At 44.7% G+C, this 21203-nt stretch overlaps 1 protein-coding gene across 3 annotated transcripts in view; it reads left to right on the top strand.

Annotated features, from left to right (window-relative positions):
* Positions 1 to 21203, top strand: part of LOC310859021 (uncharacterized protein) — a 428722-nt gene that overhangs the window by 74444 nt on the left and 333075 nt on the right. The window contains exons 10-18 of one of the 3 annotated variants that reach the window (XR_014569266.1): positions 2942 to 3065; positions 5193 to 5283; positions 10502 to 10607; positions 11497 to 11570; positions 13669 to 13764; positions 16406 to 16522; positions 17042 to 17139; positions 17402 to 17748; positions 17788 to 18088. Coding sequence is in view for 2 of the 3 variants with exons in the window: in XM_083765368.1 (XP_083621494.1) it covers positions 2942 to 3065; positions 5193 to 5283; positions 10502 to 10607; positions 11497 to 11570; positions 13669 to 13764; positions 16406 to 16522; positions 17042 to 17139; positions 17402 to 17618 (923 nt within the window). In the remaining variant the exon portion in view is untranslated. Of the gene's footprint in view, positions 1 to 2941; positions 3066 to 5192; positions 5284 to 10501; positions 10608 to 11496; positions 11571 to 13668; positions 13765 to 16405; positions 16523 to 17041; positions 17140 to 17401; positions 18089 to 21203 lie in introns of those variants that run through there. The other 2 variants (XM_083765368.1, XM_083765367.1) reach the window with 2 other exon arrangements.

Genomic DNA, 21203 nt, shown 5'->3' with positions numbered 1-21203 from the left:
TCTGCGGCATTGACAGCTCCATATGTCTGTCAGCTGTTTGAACTCAACGCCGTTGATTTAAAACTAATATTTATTCAGGGCCACTGTCTGCCTGCCTTAGAGTACACCGCGACCTTACACTGACTTATGATGATAAAGTAATAAATAAGCATTTCCCAAACACCTCCCGGTACTCTCTAATCCCTCTGGGAAGACTCGGGCTCTCTCCCACGCATATTCAAAATGTGGTATTGCTGCTGTGTATATATTATATATATATATACATACTACATGTATCTCTAGCTGACTATTTATTTGCGACTGATTTCTATGAAAAATGTGATGTTTGTACTTCCACGAATGCTTGGGCTTTCCATAGCTTAGTCTTAAGCTCTGAGTGCTCAGAGTGCTCGTGAGAGTGATCTCAAACCGTGAGCACGGATGTCTGAGGCTCCGATGGAGAGACACTGAAACCACCTCACACTCTGTTGTTTTGGTGAAACCAGTGAGAACCACAGCACCTCACACTCTGTTGTTTTGGTGAAACCAGTGAGAACCACAGCACCTCACACTCTGTTGTTTTGGTGTGTGGCAAATGTTATTGTTAACAGGCCCGGTGCTTATGTATCTATAAACCTTACATGTGGGTGAAAAATGTCAGTTTTCCACTGCTTGTCTATAGTCAGTACAGTAACACCCTCCGGTGTTCATTTCTGAATCCGAAATATAGAATCAACTTCATTGTCACATCACACGTTTACACAGGTGTAAAGAAGTGCGAGCTCCAGCATTTTTGTTGTTTTTTCAGGAAGAGAAAAAGAAACGAAGAGAGGGGGGAGGGAGGAAGAGCAAGGAGGAAAATAGAACAGTATGTACTTGACTTGAGGTTAGACAGGTGCACATAAGGTTAGACCCAAAGGTGTTTGGATCCTTAGATCCACAACACAGCAGCTCTGTACATGACATTAAGGTGCCAAAGAGGGTCAGCGCGTTGAGCCTGAGATAAAATACTACAAGCCGAGTGTCAACTTGTCGAAATAGGAATTTAACTCTGAGAATGTACAAATGTAATCTAATGGACCTGTGTGTGTGTGTGTAATTAAGGATTAATTTGATTACATTTCTACACAATTTGTTGTCCGCATTTGACCCATCTCTTGGAGCGGTGAGCCGCTCAGGAATCATTTATAGTTGACCTAACCACCCCCAAATCCAACCCTTGATGCCGAGTGCCAAGCAGGAAGGCATCGGGTCCCATAGTGACAGGCTTTGTTATAATAATAATAATAATAATAATGGATCTTATTTATAATGCACTTTACATTCCTCGGAATCTCAAAGTGCTACATTAGGCATTAGGAAAAAATATGAAAAGCAGAAAAAAATTACATTACACGATTAAAAGCACACAGTTTAGCATCAAGAAACATTAAAAAAAACTACAGTTAATGGTCAGGGAATAAAATCAGTGGGTTTGGGGGAAGGCCTTATTAAAAAGGTAGGTCTTTAGTCCTCTCTTGAAGCAGTGGATTGACTGTGGCGCTCTCAAGTGTGCGGGGAGAGCATTGTTATGATCCGGCCGGGGATCGACAGTTAACCACAAGGCCACTGAGCCTAGTATTTCTAACATATTGGAACACTGAGCAGTTAACTTTGTGGTGTGACCAGTGGTGGGAAGTAATTTGGAGTTATTTGTACTTTACTTGTAGTATTTCCAATTCCCAATACTTTTAACCTCTACTCCACTACATCTCAGAGGCAACTAGAAAAAGTGCCCTTCCGGGCACAGGTCTCCACCAGGTTATCCACAGATCCGTGCAGTTAGAGGTAAAAACACTTTTGGGCCAGTTATAGCGCCACCTTGAGGCTGAGTTGAAATTGTTCATGTGGCATTTCGTCCTCGGCCTAGTGGGAATGTGCGTGCACAATTTCAGGGAAATCACGCGATGTGTTCATGATTTGCAGCATTTTGTTTGAAACTGAGCACTCCTGTGAACTTTGGAAGCCAATCTTAACCAATCAGGATGGAGTCTGAGAAATCTGAAAGACCCGTTTCGTTGAATGGCTCTAGAGAGACTGTGTACTAATTTGCGTGATGTTTGGACAAAATCTGTAGGTGTACTGTGAAAAAACTTGTTTTGCACAAAGCGGCCTCCTGGTGGCGCTATAACAGGCCGTTCTGGAAAGTTTGGGGCAGATGTTCATGGTTGGCATCCAGGGAGTGTGTGTGCAAAATTTGGCATCGACCGGGTTAACGGTGGCTGAGATTAGCTGGTCACGGACGGACGGACTCCCCATGCCTTCGGCTGGTGGAGACAAATATTGTAAAATATAAACGTAGCTTGCGGAGTTAGTTCAGTCAGATATACTCGAGCGTGTTCATGCTATGCTCTGTGAGGGGTTAATATGCTGCATTACTATGCCCTACAGGACCCCCTGGAACTCCCTCAAGGACCCTTGCCCTACAGCATGGGTTCCCAACCACTGGTACTAGTAACAGTAGTGGTACTTGAGCCCCCCTCTGGTGGTACTCAGAGGAGTCGCCCAAAAAAGTAAATGGATATATTAATACAGGTAGTTGTTCTGACCAAGCAATTGGTTGCAATAGGCTCTCCAGCCGTGCTGAAATTAGCATGACAGCACACCTAGCCTTTTTTTAGAAAGGATCACATTAGAAATGTATCAGTTGTGCATCAGAGAAGCAGCAAAATTGTCTTAGGAAAGGAACAAAAACAAAACAATTTAAAGAATAAATGTCATTTTCCTCCTGGGTTAATAATAGCTGAATAGCTGGTCTACGCTCCTGTGTTTTAACATCAGTTATTGTGGTGGTACTTGGAGAGCCAGATATTTTCTGTGGTGCAGTGGTGGTACTTCAGTATAAAAAGGTTGAAAACCCCTGCCCTACAGGACTCAGACTAAACCCCTCTCTCTCTCTCTCTCTCTCTCTCTCTCTCCACAGCTGCGTCGTCCCAGTGCTGCGAGCGGCTGCAGAAGGAGAAGGAGGAGGTGCGTTTCAACCTGGAGGAGGCCGTCAAGAAGCTGGAGGAGCACCACAAGGAGGAGCTAGCACAGCTGGAGGACAGGTGAGCCCCCCCCCCCCCCCCCCCCCCCCCATGTGCCCTTGAGCAACACCACCCGACTGACTTGACGGATGATTTATTCGCTTTTCTGTCACGCCGAGATATATGCTCGCCTGTCGGGGTAGAAACTTTCTTCTTTTTCTTTTCGGCGTTTCCCTTAAGCGGTCGCCAGGGCGAATCATCTGCCTCCATCTCACCCTGTCGTCTCTGCCTCCTCTTCTCTCACACCTTCATGTCCTCTTTCACTACATACATAAATCTGCTCTTCGCTCTGGGCCTGATCCTGCCTGGCAGTTCCACTCCAGTTCCTCCATCTGCCTCCATGTCATCTGCCTCCATCTCACCCTGTCGTCTCTGCCTCCTCTTCTCTCACACCTTCATGTCCTCTTTCACTACATACATAAATCTCCTCTTTGCTCTGGGCCTGATCCTGCCTGGCAGTTCCACTCCAGTTCCTCCATCTGCCTCCATGTCATCTGCCTCCATCTCACCCTGTCGTCTCTGCCTCCTCTTCTCTCACACCAACTAACGTCATGTCACCTTTCACTACATCCATAAATCTTCTCTTTGGTCTTCGCTCTAGGCCTGATCCTGCCTGATCCTACCTACAGTATATAATCACTATCCCTCCTCTGTACGTGTCCAAACCATCCCAGTCTGGCCTCTCTGGCTTTATCTCCAAAACATCTGACATGCGCTGTCCGTCCCTCTCTCTGATGTACTCGTTCCTGCTCCTATCCATAAATGGTAAATGGTAAATGGTGCATTTATATAGCGCCTTTATCCAAGGCGCTTTACAGAGATTGTGCATTACATTCACCCATTCACACACACATTCATACACTGATGGCAGCGGAAACCATGCAAGGCACCAACTAGCACATCGGGAGCAATTAGGGGTTCAGTGTCTTGCTCAAGGACACTTCGACAGTAACTCTGGGGGAGCCCGGGTTAGAACTGGCAACCTTACGGTTGCCATCCAGGCACTCTACCCCTGAGCCACCGCCGCCCATCCCAGAGAGAACCTCAACATTTTAGTCTCTGCTACCTCCAGCTCTGCTTCCTGTTTTTTTTCCTTTGCATGTCCATATTTGACCTTTTTGTATGTTTTCTGTTTTTTTTTGTCGTTATTGTTTTTCATAAACGAAGGCCCTATCATGACAGCGTTGGGCAGATGAAGCGAAATCGGGAACTCTACGCGTCATTTCTAGCCTACAGTTACGGGTACAGTGCTGTGCAGAAAGGAGTTTCCCCTTGGGGACAATGACGTCTCTAGGGTTTAATGTTTTATTTTAGTACACGATGCAATCATTGGATTAGCCAAATACAAAGCCTAGACTAGAGTGTCTCGAAACTGTTGAGGAAGGGGGGGGGAGGGGGGGATGAGAAAAACTAAATTAACGAAGCTTCTATTTTGTTAAAGGTATATTCAGTGATTTCACTCAAAAAACCTTCGGTTTCGTTTTTGGCTGTGGGACCCAGCCTTTCGTCCAATCAGGATAGAGAGTCAAAAACGAAACCTAAGGTTTTTTGACCCCCAGGGGTTAACTGGGGACAGGGAGGAACTCCTTATATGGCCAGCACACTCTATAGTAGGGAGGATTATCACAACAAAACAAAAAAATAAGTGATATTTGAATTAAGTGAAATCACTGAATATACCTTTAAGCACATGAACCATATATAGTACTCATACCTATTCTGCAGTGGACATTCGGTGGAAATAGCGAGCCATTAGTTGTTTCCGGCTATACGATATTTGTTGTAGAGGTAAATTAAATGGGAGCGGAGCGGACCAAGTTTAGAGCCCTGGGGTACCCCGTCAATTGAGTGTTAAAGTGGTTAACCCATTTTGGGCGGGAACCCCTTTTGGTGTTTTAAACGTTATGTTTAATAATTAATTTAGCTATTGAAAAATTGCAGATCTACAAGCTCATAGCGCGCCACCGAGTGGCGCGCTACGAGCTTGTAGGTCTGCTATTTTTGAAAAATAGTGAAAATATTTATTTCAGAAAACTGGAGGATTTAGAAGAAACTTTTTATATTTTGAGGTCAGGCCTAAATGGGTCAAGGTGGTTAACGTACAGTATGGAACGACTGTGACCTGTGACCTCTTTGTCTTTCTCCCAGGCTGAGGAGCTTCTACCAAACGGAATGGGACAAAGTCCATCAGAAGTACCAAGAGGAAGCGGACAAATGTCGACTGTTGATGGAACAACAGGTCAGAACACACACACACATGCGCCAGCATGTACACACACACACACGCGCATGCGCGCACACACACACATACAATTAATCAGGTGTCATGCTGACTCGTGCATTCAGTCAGGTCATGACACGCTTGTTGCCGCGGCGTGTTTTTTTCCATTCCAGGTCGCTGGGTTTTTATAGTGAGGTAATTACAAGGAGTTTCCTTCCAGAATAAGTGCTCCTGAAGCAGCGTGTGACAGAGCGCTGCACACCTGGGGCTACAGCAGCACCGCCATGCTAAAGCAATTAGTGCACATGATCACATCTGGCTGTCGGGCCAAATGGTGCGTGTGTGTCATGATGGCACATCCACTTCCTACAGGCAGGCACCGTATTATTGCGGCCGTAGGTCGCCCGTTTACTATGAAAACCTGCAAAACCTGTCAGTCAGTCCGTCCGTCACGCCTCGCGACACGCTCCATATATGGCCGTCTCCATAGCTCCATATACGGCCGTCTCCATATATGAAGATCACAACACTGACCTCATCAAACCCTGGATAGCCATACATGGAGATCATCACCTGGCCAGCTCCATATATGGAGGTCAAGCCCGCATCCTCCCCAAAGTTGTGGCGGAGCATGACTCACGTACCCTTGGCCAGTGGCCATGCACGTGTGAGATGTTGGCCACGTGTGAGATGTCGGCCATGCCCACGGCATCATCTGGCTTGCCTTGACTGTGGCCTCAGGCCAGGACCCGCGTTGACTGCCTGTATAGCCTGACCTTTGGTGTGGGCAATCTGGCAAGTTTTGCTCAGTTGAGGCTTTCCTCGGCCTGGTGTGTGCTGACTAGCATCTGGGCGTCCTTGAAGCTGGCCTGTTCCTTGTTGAGGAAACTCCAATCCTCCGATCATCACCTACATCTGCATACATAAATCTACATCTGACACCAGATTAACCTATTTTGGGCAGGAACCCCTTTTGGTGTTAGCATTATGTCATGCTTTAGCTATTGAAAAATAGCAGAAAAATAGCAGATCTACAAGCTCGTAGCTACGAGCTACGAGCTTATAGGTCTGCTATTTTTGAAAAATCAAAGAACTTTTTCAGAAAACTGTCAAAATGCAGAAGACATTTTTAGAATCTGATCTCAGGTCAGAATGGGTTAATAGTTTGACTCCTGCTTCTCAACGGTGCCGCATTAAGAGGCTCTGTTGTTTCAGCTCGCCCTCAGGGCGTCTTACTGGTTCATTATATATTCTTTTCATGTCATTACCAAATCCTCTATAGTTGTATCATGATGGGCAACACCAAATACAAAATAGACTGAATATTCTGCAGAAATAGCTGATCCACTAGATTGTCTTTTTTGTACACATAGCGTATGCGTATGCTGTCTTTAGGCATAACTGCTTACTGTAAATGGAATATCGGACATGGCTGCCTGCAGGGGCCGTGCCACACCCACCGCAGCTCTTTGCTCTGACTGGCTTAGAGGAATGGGAGGCCGATGATGTCATGTTCTTATGCCTCATAAAGCTGTCATCTTGGTAGCCCCCCTGATCTAATAATCTCCCACTGACGCGCACGCACGCACGTACTGTACACACACACACACACACACACACACACACACACACACACACACACACAAACGTACACACACACACACACGCACCCAGCGGTTGTGTCTACCTGTCATGCAGCACCTCGTTAAATGTGTTCTGCTGTAGATTTATGAGCGTTGCTATGGTTACGTCCCTGCTGCTGTTATTATACAGTAGTTGGTTATTGTTGTTGCTGTGCATCTCTCTCTCTCTCTCTCTCTCTCTCTCGACCACACAGAGCCAGCTTGTGTTCAAGGTTCCTTCCCATTAAAGGGGAGTTTTTCCTTGCTGGAATTAAATTAAAAAACATGGTCTTGACCTGTGGTAAAGTGTCACCATGATGTGGCTCTGTATAAATAACATCTGTTCAGGGCACTAGCCAGCAGGTAGCCCCCATAGCCCACTAGCCAGCAGCAGGTAGCCCCCATAGCCCACTAGCCAGCAGGTAGACCCCATAGCCCACTAGCCAGCAGGTAGCCCCCATAGCCCACTAGCCAGCAGGTAGCCCCCATAGCCCACTAGCCAGCAGGTAGCCCCCATAGCCCACTAGCCAGCAGGTTACCCCCATAGCCCACTAGCCAGCAGGTTACCCCCATAGCCCACTAGCCAGCAGGTAGCCCCCATAGCCCACTAGCCAGCAGGTAGCCCCCATAGCCCACTAGCCAGCAGGTAGCCCCCATAGCCCACTAGCCAGCAGGTTACCCCCATAGCCCACTAGCCAGCAGGTAGCCCCCATAGCCCACTAGCCAGCAGGTAGCCCCCATAGCCCACTAGCCAGCAGGTTACCCCCATAGCCCACTAGCCAGCAGGTAGCCCCCATAGCCCACTAGCCAGCAGGTAGCCCCCATATCCCACTAGCCAGCAGGTTACCCCCATAGCCCACTAGTCAGCAGGTAGCCCCCATATCCCACTAGCCAGCAGGTAGCCCCCATAGCCCACTAGCCAGCAGGTTACCCCCATAGCCCACTAGCCAGCAGGTTACCCCCATAGCCCACTAGCCAGCAGGTTACCCCCATATCCCACTAGCCAGCAGGTAGCCCCCATATCCCACTAGCCAGCAGGTTACCCCCATATCCCACTAGCCAGCAGGTTACCCCCATAGCCCACTAGCCAGCAGGTTACCCCCATAGCCCACTAGCCAGCAGGTAGCCCCCATAGCCCACTAGCCAGCAGGTAGCCCCCATAGCCCACTAGCCAGCAGGTATCCCCCATAGCCCACTAGCCAGCAGGTAGCCCCCATAGCCCACTAGCCTTCCCGCTTTCTCAGAACGCGGAAAGCGGCGTACCATCGCTGTTGGTGTGAATTCAGCGTTAGCCAGTAGCAGTGGCGTGGGGCTGTTTTGGCCAATAATATAATCTTAAAGGGATAGTTCAGATTTTTTGAACTTAAGTTGTATGAAATACTTGCCATTAATATAGTGGTTGCAACTGTATCAATTGATTGCCAGAGTCCCGTGGTGGGAGTTCTGCTCTGGTTTAGGTGAAATATTAAGTAGTTCCGGTCATTTTGTGGGGGGTACTGGGGGCCACGCAGTAAAAGTAAATAAATCCACAAAACTAACGTCTTTTGTATTGTTGACCTATTTCTAAAATATTAGTGCAACTTTCGTTAATGTTTTACCCCTCTTTCACATAGAACTATGTTTTTTGTGTCTATATCACTACGCCCAAAAAGTAGTTCCATGTGATAGAGGGGTCAAAGTTGAACGAAAGTTGCACTAATATTTTAGAAATAGGTCAACAATACAAATTACGTTAGTTTTGTGGATTAATTTACTTTTACTGCGTGGCCCCAGTGCCCCCCACAAAATGACCGGAACTACTTAATATTGACCAAAACCAGAGCAGAACTCCCACCAGTGGACTCGGGCAATCAATTAATACAGTTGCAACCACTATATTAATAGCAAGTATTTCATACAGCTAAAGTTTAATAAATCTGAACTATCCCTTTAAGCCAATATCACACCAATGGGTCGCCATGCAACTCCTTGTAACCAAACGGTTTGCGAGTAGTAGACGCAAACAACCATTGAATGGAACCAATTGAATCACTTGGGTGGGCTTGCGGTGACATGCGCCACCATGCGCCGACGTGCAACAGGACATGTCGCACCGCTGAGACGAACGCTAAAACCGTTTTGTTGTCTCTGTGGTGGTTTCTGAGACAAACGCTAAAACCGTTTTGTGTGTCTCTGTGGTGGTCTGAGACGAACGCTAAAACCGTTTTGTGTGTCCCTGTGGTGGTCTGAGACGAACGCTAAAACCGTTTTGTTGTCTCTGTGGTGGTTTCTGAGACAAACGCTAAAACCGTTTTGTGTGTCTCTGTGGTGGTCTGAGACGAACGCTAAAACCGTTTTGTGTGTCTCTGTGGTGGTCTGAGACGAACGCTAAAACCGTTTTGTGTGTCCCTGTGGTGGTTTCTGTCTGAGACGAACGCTGAAACCGTTTTGTGTGTCTCTGTGGTGGTCTGAGACGAACGCTAAAACCGTTTTGTGTGTCCCTGTGGTGGTTTCTGTCTGAGACGAACGCTAAAACCGTTTTGTGTGTCCCTGTGGTGGTTTCTGTCTGAGACGAACGCTAAAACCGTTTTGTGTGTCCCTGTGGTGGTTTCTGTCTGAGACGAACGCTAAAACCGTTTTGTGTGTCCCTGTGGTGGTTTCTGTCTGAGACGAACGCTGAAACCGTTTTGTGTGTCCCTGTGGTGGTTTCTGTCTGAGACAAACGCTAAAACCGTTTTGTGTGTCTCTGTGGTGGTTTCTGTCTGAGACAAACGCTAACACCGTTTTGTGTGTCTCTGTAGTGGTTTCTGAGACGAACGCTAAAACCGTTTTGTTGTGTCTCTGTAGTGGTTTCTGAGACGAACGCTAAAACCGTTTTGTGTGTCCCTGTGGTGGTTTCTGTCTGAGACGAACGCTGAAACCGTTTTGTGTGTCCCTGTGGTGGTTTCTGTCTGAGACAAACGCTAAAACCGTTTTGTGTGTCCCTGTGGTGGTTTCTGTCTGAGACGAACGCTGAAACCGTTTTGTGTGTCCCTGTGGTGGTTTCTGTCTGAGACAAACGCTAAAACCGTTTTGTGTGTCCCTGTGGTGGTTTCTGTCTGAGACAAACGCTAAAACCGTTTTGTGTGTCCCTGTGGTGGTTTCTGTCTGAGACAAACGCTAACACCGTTTTGTGTGTCTCTGTAGTGGTTTCTGAGACGAACGCTAAAACCGTTTTGTTGTGTCTCTGTAGTGGTTTCTGAGACGAACGCTAAAACCGTTTTGTGTGTCTCTGTAGTGGTTTCTGAGACGAACGCTAAAACCGTTTTGTGTGTCTCTGTGGTGCGGTGACATGCTGAGACGAACGCTAACACCGTTTTGTGTGTCTCTGTGGTGCGGTGACATGCTGAGACGAACGCTAACACCGTTTTGTGTGTCTCTGTAGTGGTTTCTGAGACGAACGCTAACACCGTTTTGTGTGTCTCTGTGGTGCGGTGACATGCTGAGACGAACGCTAACACCGTTTTGTGTGTCTCTGTGGTGCGGTGACATGCTGAGACGAACGCTAACACCGTTTTGTGTGTCTCTGTGGTGCGGTGACATGCTGAGACGAACGCTAACACCGTTTTGTGTGTCTCTGTGGTGGTTTCTGTCAGGTGGAGGAACTGAGGAGCCGACAGGAAGCGGAGAGGACGAAACAGGAAGCCAATCAGAGCCAGGAAATCGAGTCACTCAAACAGGAGCATGAGACGTCCATACAAGGTAACATCCTCACTGTGTGTGTGTGTGTGTGTGTGTGTGTGTGTGTGTGTGTGTGTGTGTGTGTGTGTGTGTGTGTGTGTGTGTGTGTGTGTGTGTGTGTGTGTGTGTGTGTGTGCTGACTAAATTACACAACACTACGGGCAGATTAAAATTGTAATCAGGCTGTAATTTTAATTGGTTTGCAGCATGCAATTAAGTCAGATTTTTCTAGGTTTAAAGCCATTTAAGCCCTGTTTCAAAACTAGAATTACAGTATGTGGATCTGGGTATCCACATAGGAATGGCGTGATATAAAAAATGACAAAGTATGGAAAAATTATGAAAATGTATGTATTGTATTGTAGACTATGGTAGTTTTTACCTTGCTTGTTGGTAAAAAAATCTCTTTGGATAAGAGAGTTTGCTAAATGCCTTGGTTGTTAATTGTACTTCTGTGTGGGCTTTGAGATGAGCTCACAGACACACCCCTCACATAGATGACTAGAATCCGGGAGAAAACCATTTTTGGAGAAATTAAATGATTGCTCCAAATTGGTAGTTTTTAACTACTAATAATTGGTACACACAGACATATTTATTAAATATCAGACATTATTGTCCTGAACTGAATCAGAGCTTTACCCCATTTTGGGCGGGAACCCCTTCTGGTGTTAGCATTATGTTATGCTTTAGCTATTGAAAAATAGCAGATCTACAAGCTCATAGCGCGCCACCGAGTGGCGCGCTACGAGCTTGTAGGTCTGCTATTTTAACCACTGACATAGAAACATAGTTTTTTTCAGAAAACTGTCAGGATGTAGAAGTTATTTTTAGAATCTGATCTCAGGTCAAAATGGGAAAAAAAACGTGTTGATGGTAATGTCTGTCAATCTGTGTGTGTTTGATCCAGAGCTGAAGAGAAGCAAGCAGACAGAACTGGAGACCCTGGACAAAGCGCTGAAGGAGAAGGAGGCGTCTCTCTCGGTAAGAGAACCACCAGGCGGGCCTCCTATCTGACTCATAGGAAGATTGAAATGAGTGCCAGAACAAACCCAAGTGGTGATTTTCGCTAGAAGAATGCAGCCTACGTACTGGCTGTGTGTGTGTTATCAAGTCCACATTATCTGCAGTAGTCTTAGAAACCTGAGAGTGTGGTGTTTCTGTTCTAATGTACAAACACAAAAACTAGGTTTCTGAAGAAACAAATTCAGTATATGTACAGTACGTCTCTGCATTATTTTAAAAAAAATACCCCCCCCCCCCCCCCCCCCCATTTTCACGTTGTGTCAAGTACCGTGCTGAATTCAAATGGCTGCTACTTTACATAACAACAGCTTGTTACCTGAGCGCATGTTCTCATACACGGTAAGCAACACAGCACAGCAGTATAGCTCCAGAAGTCTACTGCTGCTATGTGGTGTTCTGCACAGCAGTATGGCTCCAGTAGTCTACTGCTGCTATGTGGTGTTCTGCACAGCAGTATAGCTCCAGTAGTCTACTGCTGCTATGTGGTGTTCTGCACAGCAGTATAGCTCCAGTAGTCTACTGCTGCTATGTGGTGTTCTGCACAGCAGTATAGCTCCAGTAGTCTACTGCTGCTATGTGGTGTTCTGCACAGCAGTATAGCTCCAGTAGTCTACTGCTGCTATGTGGTGTTCTGCACAGCAGTATGGCTCCAGTAGTCTACTGCTGCTATGTGGTGTTCTGCACAGCAGTATGGCTCCAGTAGTCTACTGCTGCTATGTGGTGTTCTGCACAGCAGTATGGCTCCAGTAGTCTACTGCTGCTATGTGGTGTTCTGCACAGCAGTATGGCTCCAGTAGTCTACTGCTGCTATGTGGTGTTCTGCACAGCAGTATGGCTCCAGTAGTCTACTGCTGCTATGTGGTGTTCTGCACAGCAGTATAGCTCCAGTAGTCTACTGCTGCTATGTGGTGTTCTGCACAGCAGTATGGCTCCAGTAGTCTACTGCTGCTATGTGGTGTTCTGCACAGCAGTATGGCTCCAGTAGTCTACTGCTGCTATGTGGTGTTCTGCACAGCAGTATGGCTCCAGTAGTCTACTGCTGCTATGTGGTGTTCTGCACAGCAGTATGGCTCCAGTAGTCTACTGCTGCTATGTGGTGTTCTGCACAGCAGTATGGCTCCAGTAGTCTACTGCTGCTATGTGGTGTTCTGCACAGCAGTATAGCTCCAGTAGTCTACTGCTGCTATGTGGTGTTCTGCACAGCAGTATGGCTCCAGTAGTCTACTGCTGCTATGTGGTGTTCTGCACAGCAGTATGGCTCCAGTAGTCTACTGCTGCTATGTGGTGTTCTGCACAGCAGTATAGCTCCAGTAGTCTACTGCTGCTATGTGGTGTTCTGCACAGCAGTATAGCTCCAGTAGTCTACTGCTGCTATGTGGTGTTCTGCACAGCAGTATGGCTCCAGTAGTCTACTGCTGCTATGTGGTGTTCTGCATGCAACAAGAATGCCTCCTCCTCCATCAAAGATCAGATTAATTCGTCCAAAGCTAACTTTTTAGTTTCGCTATAAGAGCACAGTAAAGAAGTTTGTCTCATTATTTTAAGTCTACTTTTGTGTTTGTGTGTCTAAAACTCTCATACACTATTTAACAATATAGGCTTAGGGCTATATCAGCTGTTCTGTGGTGCGCACATGTAGGCGTGTGCGTGAGTGTGTGTGAAACAAAATCACCACAATTACACCACTGGTTGCAATGTTAGCTTGTATATCGCCTATTTTCGCAGATTATTGGTGGTTAGGCACCAATTATCCTTCTTGATTGTCACAATATTATACCAAGTTAACTTACGTTGTAATAATAATAATAAACTTTATCTATAGCACCTTTCATTACATAGAAATGCAGTGCAAAGTGCTTTACAGGGCAGAGAAGAAAAACAAGAAAAAACGTAAAATATCATTAAAACAAACGAAAACAGAATAACAATAAAACAATAACAAAGAGAGCAGAGAGCCCTCTGACCATGTTAAACCCTCCTTGGCGTCGGTGTAAAACTCAGTGTTAATGTGTCTGTAAAAACATGTGTTTTCATGCCTCCTCTTCCCTCCAAACAGGAACAGATTTCGGGGCTGCTGTCGGAAAAGGAGTCCCTGAGCGAGAAGCTCAGAGCAGAGGAGGAGAGGAGGAGGATACTGGCCGACAAGAGCCTGGTAATTAAACACAGATACACAGATACACAGATACACATATACACAGATACACATATACACAGATACACAGATACACAGATACACATATACACATATACACAGATACACAGATACACAGATACACAGATACACAGATACACATATACACAGATACACAGATACACAGATACACATATACACATATACACAGATACACATATACACATATACACAGATACACAGATACACATATACACAGATACACAGATACACAGATACACATATACACAGATACACATATACACAGATACACAGATACACATATACACAGATACACAGATACACATATACACAGATACACATATACACAGATACACAGATACACATATACACAGATACACAGATACACATATACACATATACACAGATACACATATACACATATACACATATACACATATACACAGATACACATATACACAGATACACAGATACACATATACACAGATACACAGATACACAGATACACATATACACAGATACACATATACACAGATACACAGATACACAGATACACATATACACAGATACACAGATACACATATACACAGATACACAGATACACATATACACATACACACATACACACATACACACATACACAGATACACAGATACACAGATACACATATACACAGATACACAGATACACAGATACACAGATACACATATACACAGATACACAGATACACAGATACACATATACACAGATACACATATACACATATACACATATACACATATACACATATACACAGATACACAGATACACATATACACAGATACACAGATACACAGATACACATATACACAGATACACAGATACACAGATACACAGATACACATATACACAGATACACATATACACATATACACAGATACACAGATACACATATACACAGATACACAGATACACATATACACATATACACATATACACAGATACACATATACACAGATACACAGATACACAGATACACAGATACACAGATACACAGATACACAGATACACAGATACACAGATACACAGATACACAGATACACAGATACACATATACACAGATACACATATACACATATACACAGATACACATATACACAGATACACAGATACACATATACACATATACACATATACACATATACACAGATACACATATACACAGATACACAGATACACAGATACACATATACACATATACACATATACACAGATACACAGATACACATATACACAGATACACATATACACAGATACACAGATACACAGATACACAGATACACAGATACACAGATACACAGATACACATATACACAGATACACATATACACAGATACACAGATACACAGATACACAGATACACAGGAGGAGAGGAGGAGGATACTGGCCGACAAGAGCCTGGTAAATAAACACACGGCACATTTCTAGTTTGGCCAAACGCTGTCGAGTTAGTTGATCCTTCAAAGAGTTTGTATGAAACTGGACCCAGGCTAAATAAAGAGTCTGTCGCTGTCAGCCATCACTAGAGAGCAGTGCTGGAGAGAACGTACTCACATATTTTACTTATAGTAAAAGTACTAATGCTGCAATATAGAAATACTCCATTACAAGTAAAGGTACAAAATGTACTTGAGTAAAATCAAAATGTACATAAAATACCAAAAGTAAAAAGTACTATGCAGTCCCATTTCATGTTTTCAAATGTATAAAAAATATTTTGAAAACAGCAGATCTACAAGCTCACAATGCGTCGCATTGTAGATCTGCTATTTTCAAGTGGCCAAAATGTACATAGGGCTGAAGTGTTTAATGTATGTTTTGTCATAATTATCAAAACCTACAAACTTAACTAGTAACTAAAGTTTTCAAATACATTTAGTGCAGTAAAAGTACAATATTTGCCTCTGAGATGTAGTGGAGTAGAAGTAAAAGTACTGGAAATTGGAAATACTCAAGTAAAGTAAAAAATGCTTCAAAATTAAGTACAGTATAGTATCAGATCAGTGAGCACAGTCGGTGGTGGAGCAGGAGTAAGATCCCTTGACTCCTTCAAAACCTCTCAAAGGGCACCTACAGACGGCTGCAATTCAAAACTGGCCCCCGTAAAATCTGAATCCCCCCCACCCCCCCTCCCTTTCCCCTCACTGTATATGTTTCTTTTCCCTTATAACCTCCTTTATGATGAATTCCTGTTCTGTTCTTTGACTATATTATAGAAGCGTCTATTTGTACGTCTCTAAATGTTTTGATGAATTGAACAAGGTGGACCCTCTTGTAAACAAGTGTAATACTTAATTGGGTCGTCCACTCACAGTTAACAGTCTTTGTATTGAGTTTGTGCTTGAAATGTACTGTAATTCTGCAAACTGTTAATAAATAAGGCAATCAATCAAGCAGAGATAATGGTTTGGTTGTCTGTGCTGCCCTCTGCTGGCACACAACTGGCATCACATTTGGGCTTACATAGATACCAGAAAAATAGAAACCAGAACTATTTTTACTATAGTTACTTATTTGACCTTTCTTTCTTTCTTTCTTTCTTTCTTTCTTTCTTTCTTTCTTTCTTTCTTTCTTTCTTTCTTTCTTTCTCCCCCCCCTCCAGAAGGACTCTCACACGGTGTACTTGGAGCAGGAGTTGGAGAGCCTGAAGGTGGTGCTGGAGATTAAGAACACCCAGCTGCACCAGAAAGACAAGAAACTCATGGAGATGGGCAAGCTGGTGAGAGCAACACACGCACGCACACGCACACACGCACGCAACTACACACACACACACACACACACACACACACACACACACACCTACACACGTAGGGTACAGGCTTTAGTTTAGTTTAGTTTATTGGTCCGACTGTCATTAGACCGTCAACCTATACCTCAAACCCTAACCTAACCCTAACCGCCACCAGGACCCAAAATGTCCCTAGAAAATCGCAGGCCTAGCAACCATCTCTGGGAGAGCAGCGAGACTCAGCACAGCTGATTTTGATGTCTTGATTAGGCGTTCCAAATCATGCTAGTTCGAAGCACGGCATCAGATTGCTTCCTCGAAACAACCTGTTGTGTAATTAATTATACTGTAGATAATAAGTTAACACAGCCATGCTCTGGAGACGTAGATATGATCTATGGAAGATACAGACAGATATACAAGCCCTAGTGAAACTGTATGTAAATATGACCAACTGCTGACGCATACCCCCCTCTCTCTCTCTCTCTCTCCCCCTGTCTGTCCCAGGTGGAGACTAAGTTAGCACTAGAGGAGCACATGAACAAGGTCCAACAGGAGAACGAGGACTACAGGGCCAGGATGGACAAGCACGCGGCTCTGTCCAGGTACAGTCCTGCCCGACCCACTGTTTGTGAAACCGTGGTCTAAAGAAGGCCTGTCTCTAATGTCCCTGGCGGTGTGTCCCTCCCTGTGTGTCCCTTAAGAAGGCCTGTCTCTAATGTCCCTGGCGGTGTGTCCCTCCCTGTGTGTCCCTTAAGAAGGCCTGTCTCTAATGTCCCTGGCGGTGTGTCCCTCCCTGTGTGTCCCTTAAGAAGGCCTGTCTCTAATGTCCCTGGTGGTGTGTCCCTCCCTGTGTGTCCTCAACAGGCAGCTGTCCAGTGAGCAGGCCATGCTGCAGCAGACCCTGCAGAAGGAGTCCAAGGTGAACAAGCGTCTCTCCATGGAGAACGAGGAGCTGATGTGGAAGCTCCACAACGGGGACCTGCTGGCCAGCCCGCAGCGCCGCCTCTCGCCCACCTCGCCCTTCCAATCGCCACGGCACTCCGCCTCCTTCCCCACCGCTGCCTCCCTGTCGCCCAGATAACCCTCCAACGCCCCCAAGCCCCGGGCAGGTTGCACGCGCCTGCATACGCGACGGTGGGCGCTCGCAACGCGTGTGACTGCTTTCGAGTTTATTCCCTCCCCACAATCCCCTCCCCAAGTCTCCCTTCCAAGTCACTATCCCAAGTCCCCCCCCCAAATTCAATCCCCAGGTCCCCTCTCCAAGACTCCCTTCCAAGTCCCCTCCCCAAGTCCCTATCCAAAGTCCCCTCCACAGAGTCCTTGCCGAATCCCCTTCACAAGCCCCTTCCCAAGTCCCCTCTGTTTCTCCCTGATTGTCCTCAACTCAACTTCACCTCCAGCCTCTCAAGGATCAAAGCTATTCCAAATAAGACGGAGACTGACTGAGTCTCTCTCCCGGACTTCCAAACGGACAGATGGATGAACTTGTACATATTTTTTTTTTGGAATAAAATAAACGTGTTAGAGAAAAAACACACACAAAAAAACAAACGAACATGCAAAGACATTTTTTTGTTTTTGAAAAACGGAAAAAGACGTTGGCGGTGCGTGGCACCGATGCACTTAGGGAGCATGAGAAAGGTGGCCATGCTCTCAGTTCTCTACCAGTTCTCAATCTATCTTACCAAATGCCTGCCCTCTCCCTCAGTACTCTCTGCCTTCTTGACCACTTAGACCCAATATCCAGGGCTCCATACCGGTGGTTCCCAAACACTGGGCCGGGACTCATTTTGGGGTCGCTGACACATTTGTATGGGTCCCTTATTTTTGGTTTCCTACATTGTCAACAATTGTCAAAAACAAAGGATCTAAAACAAAAGTCAATGATTTATTATAATTAGAAAACAAATGTTTAAGAAATTAGGGACATTTTTCATTGGGGTCCCGGGCAAACATCTAATCTCTCTTTTGGGTTACAGGTTGGGAACCACTGCTCTATACTAGTCTGTTTTTCTGTTATTGTGGGGAAAGCTTTCACTGAAAATAGCCGATAGCCAAGCAACGCGCAAGCAACGTGACGCAGCGTTGTGAGCTTGTCAATCTGCTATTTTCAGAGGAAGCTTTTCCCACAGTACGGACGCTGGGGTTTAAGTGGTTAAAGCCTGATTAATTCTGTGTGTGGTACTACTGTGTCGTGTGGTCGAAAGTAGCCGATCTACAAGCTCACAATGTGTCACGGATGTGGTGCGTTGTGTGAGCTTGTAGATCTACAAGCTCACAATGTGTCAACGGGACTCACGGATGTGATGCGTTGTGTGAGCTTGTAGATGTTGTCGCAGTTGGATGGAAACCTTGTATGTCCAAAACTGTTAAAAAAGGAAGAAAAAAAAACGTAGTTACTATTAATTTAGCCACAGGCTCTTAATAGTTTTCACTGGTTAAATATTTATAAAACCCACAGACAGATTTAACCACTTTCACATTTTTTGCAGATCTATAAGGCTCACAAGGCGTCGCATTGCGATCCGTTGTGAGCTTGTAGCTCGGTTATTTTATTTTCGAAATATGGAGATATACAAGGTTTCTACCCGACAACAACGATAGACTATTTTCGGCACGCAACACTGTCGTACGACGCAGCGCAAGTTAGGCATTACCACGGAGAAGGAAGGCAAACAGGCATACCTCAGGGTCTGTACATAGTAACTCGCTCGTTTTGACTATCCCTCTGTGGTTGTTTTCTTTTGTTTTTCATTGTATAGTTTCTATTTTGGTTCGTTGTGTTCGTTAATGGCCCTCCCCCCTCGTTCCAAAGAGGCGCATGGGAAACAGCCTTGGAGAGTCGTGGAGACATGATGTGGCGTTCAGCCGAAGAAAGCAACTAAAGTGAGCTTGTTTGGGTTTAGCGAATCGTAAAATGATGGGTACCTCTGGGTGGATTCTAGTGGATTGGGTCTCTTTTTTTTTACTCCATTTCTTTCAAGAGAATGGTATTTTTCGTCTCAGTCGAACATCCGTTATGGACCTCTGGAGGAAAAGTCGATGAGCTGCATGTCCTTACATGGGCGAAAAGGAATGAATATTCAGAGTGTGTTATTCTGAATAATGATATTAACCGTCATGGATCCATGAACTATCGATGATATACAATGTTCTCCCTCAAGTCCCCGACCTCTACCTTAATCAAGAATGTGGAATGTAATCACCCTTGGATGTTAAATCTCTGAGCAGGACGCTTCACAGACACAGAGGGAAAAGGACTTTGTACTGGGCCCAGTGCCTCAAATGCTGTTTGATACTAATGGGATTGTATAGAAAACCAGAAGATTGTTTGCCTGAAATCTGATTTGATACTGATCTTGAAATGTATAGTTATAGACCTTTCAGTCAGGATTTTGCTGCATAATACCCATGTATTCCCTAATTTAAATCCCATCCCAAGATTAACATGTAATTCCAGCATATTTGATACGACGGCACAAAGCTTAAAAGACCCCTCTGTGTCTGAGATAAACCAGCTTCTTCTTACTGAATCCAAAAAATAATCTATCACTTTCTTCTTGGTGGTCTGTCGTTTGTCCTGAATAAACCTCAGACGTGCCCAGAATGCCTCGTCTTTGTCTTTCTTTCAAATAAAACTATGAATTCACACATCTTAACCGTACTGTTTTATTTTGAGCATTTGCACAACTCAATTTGATTTGGTCCCTCCTCAAGACTTGAAAAATTGAAAAATAGCAGATCTACAAGCTCATAGCGGGCCACCGACTGGCACGCTACGAGCTTGTAGGTCTGCTATTTTTGAAAAATCGTAAAAATGCAGCACAAATCTTTGAATATATATTCTTTCAGAGCGAACGTCAGGCCTAAATGGGTTAAGATTAAAATTAATGTTCAGTAAGCATTGGGCAACATTGCAGAAATAGACCTGATGCCGAGTCTAAAAATGCCTTCTGACCTAAGTTGTTTATTTATTTATGACAACAGAATACAAGTATGCATGGACATTATGTATGAGCACAAAAACATAATATAAAACGAGGATAGACAAGATAAACAAAGAAAATAAAAAAGAAAACACCCTTATCGTATGTATACTAAGACAGTGAACAATGAAAAGGGCCTGACCATGGATCACATCAAGAGCCTGCAACATGACATGCCACTTAAAATCATATTTATCCAACTGATTATTCATCTTAAAAGATAACTTCTCCAAAGCAGCCACAATACCAAGCTGAGTGACCCATACAGTACATGTGCTGGAGGCAAGTCCTCAGACTTCCACTCTTTAACAATGATCTTCCTGCCCACCATTAATGAATGCTGTCTGAATCCAGTCAGCTAGAGGTGTGGGGAGATGTTTTAATGGATCCCCCAGGTGTATAAGGAATATCCTGGTTTGTGATTTGCATTATATTCTCATGAAGTGTACCGGGTGACCTAAGTTGTTTCTGAAAAATATGTATTAAACAAATTACAAAAAGCAATCCATGTTGCTACTGTACATCAACAACTACCCCAAAAGGGCTTCCCGGATTGAAAGGTAGGTAGTATTTCCCTGAACTACATTATTGCAGATAGGATATTGGAGATAATTTATCATCTAAAATGTCAGGAAACAAGTACTATTTCTTGAGCCAAACAAAACCATACATGAGCCAGT

Source organism: Protomyctophum parallelum, assembly GCF_964188405.1.
Source record: "Protomyctophum parallelum genome assembly, chromosome: 5".
Lineage (NCBI taxonomy): Eukaryota > Metazoa > Chordata > Actinopteri > Myctophiformes > Myctophidae > Protomyctophum > Protomyctophum parallelum.
The sequence above is the reverse complement of the archived record's forward strand: the minus strand, read 5'-3'. Positions and strand labels throughout refer to the sequence as shown.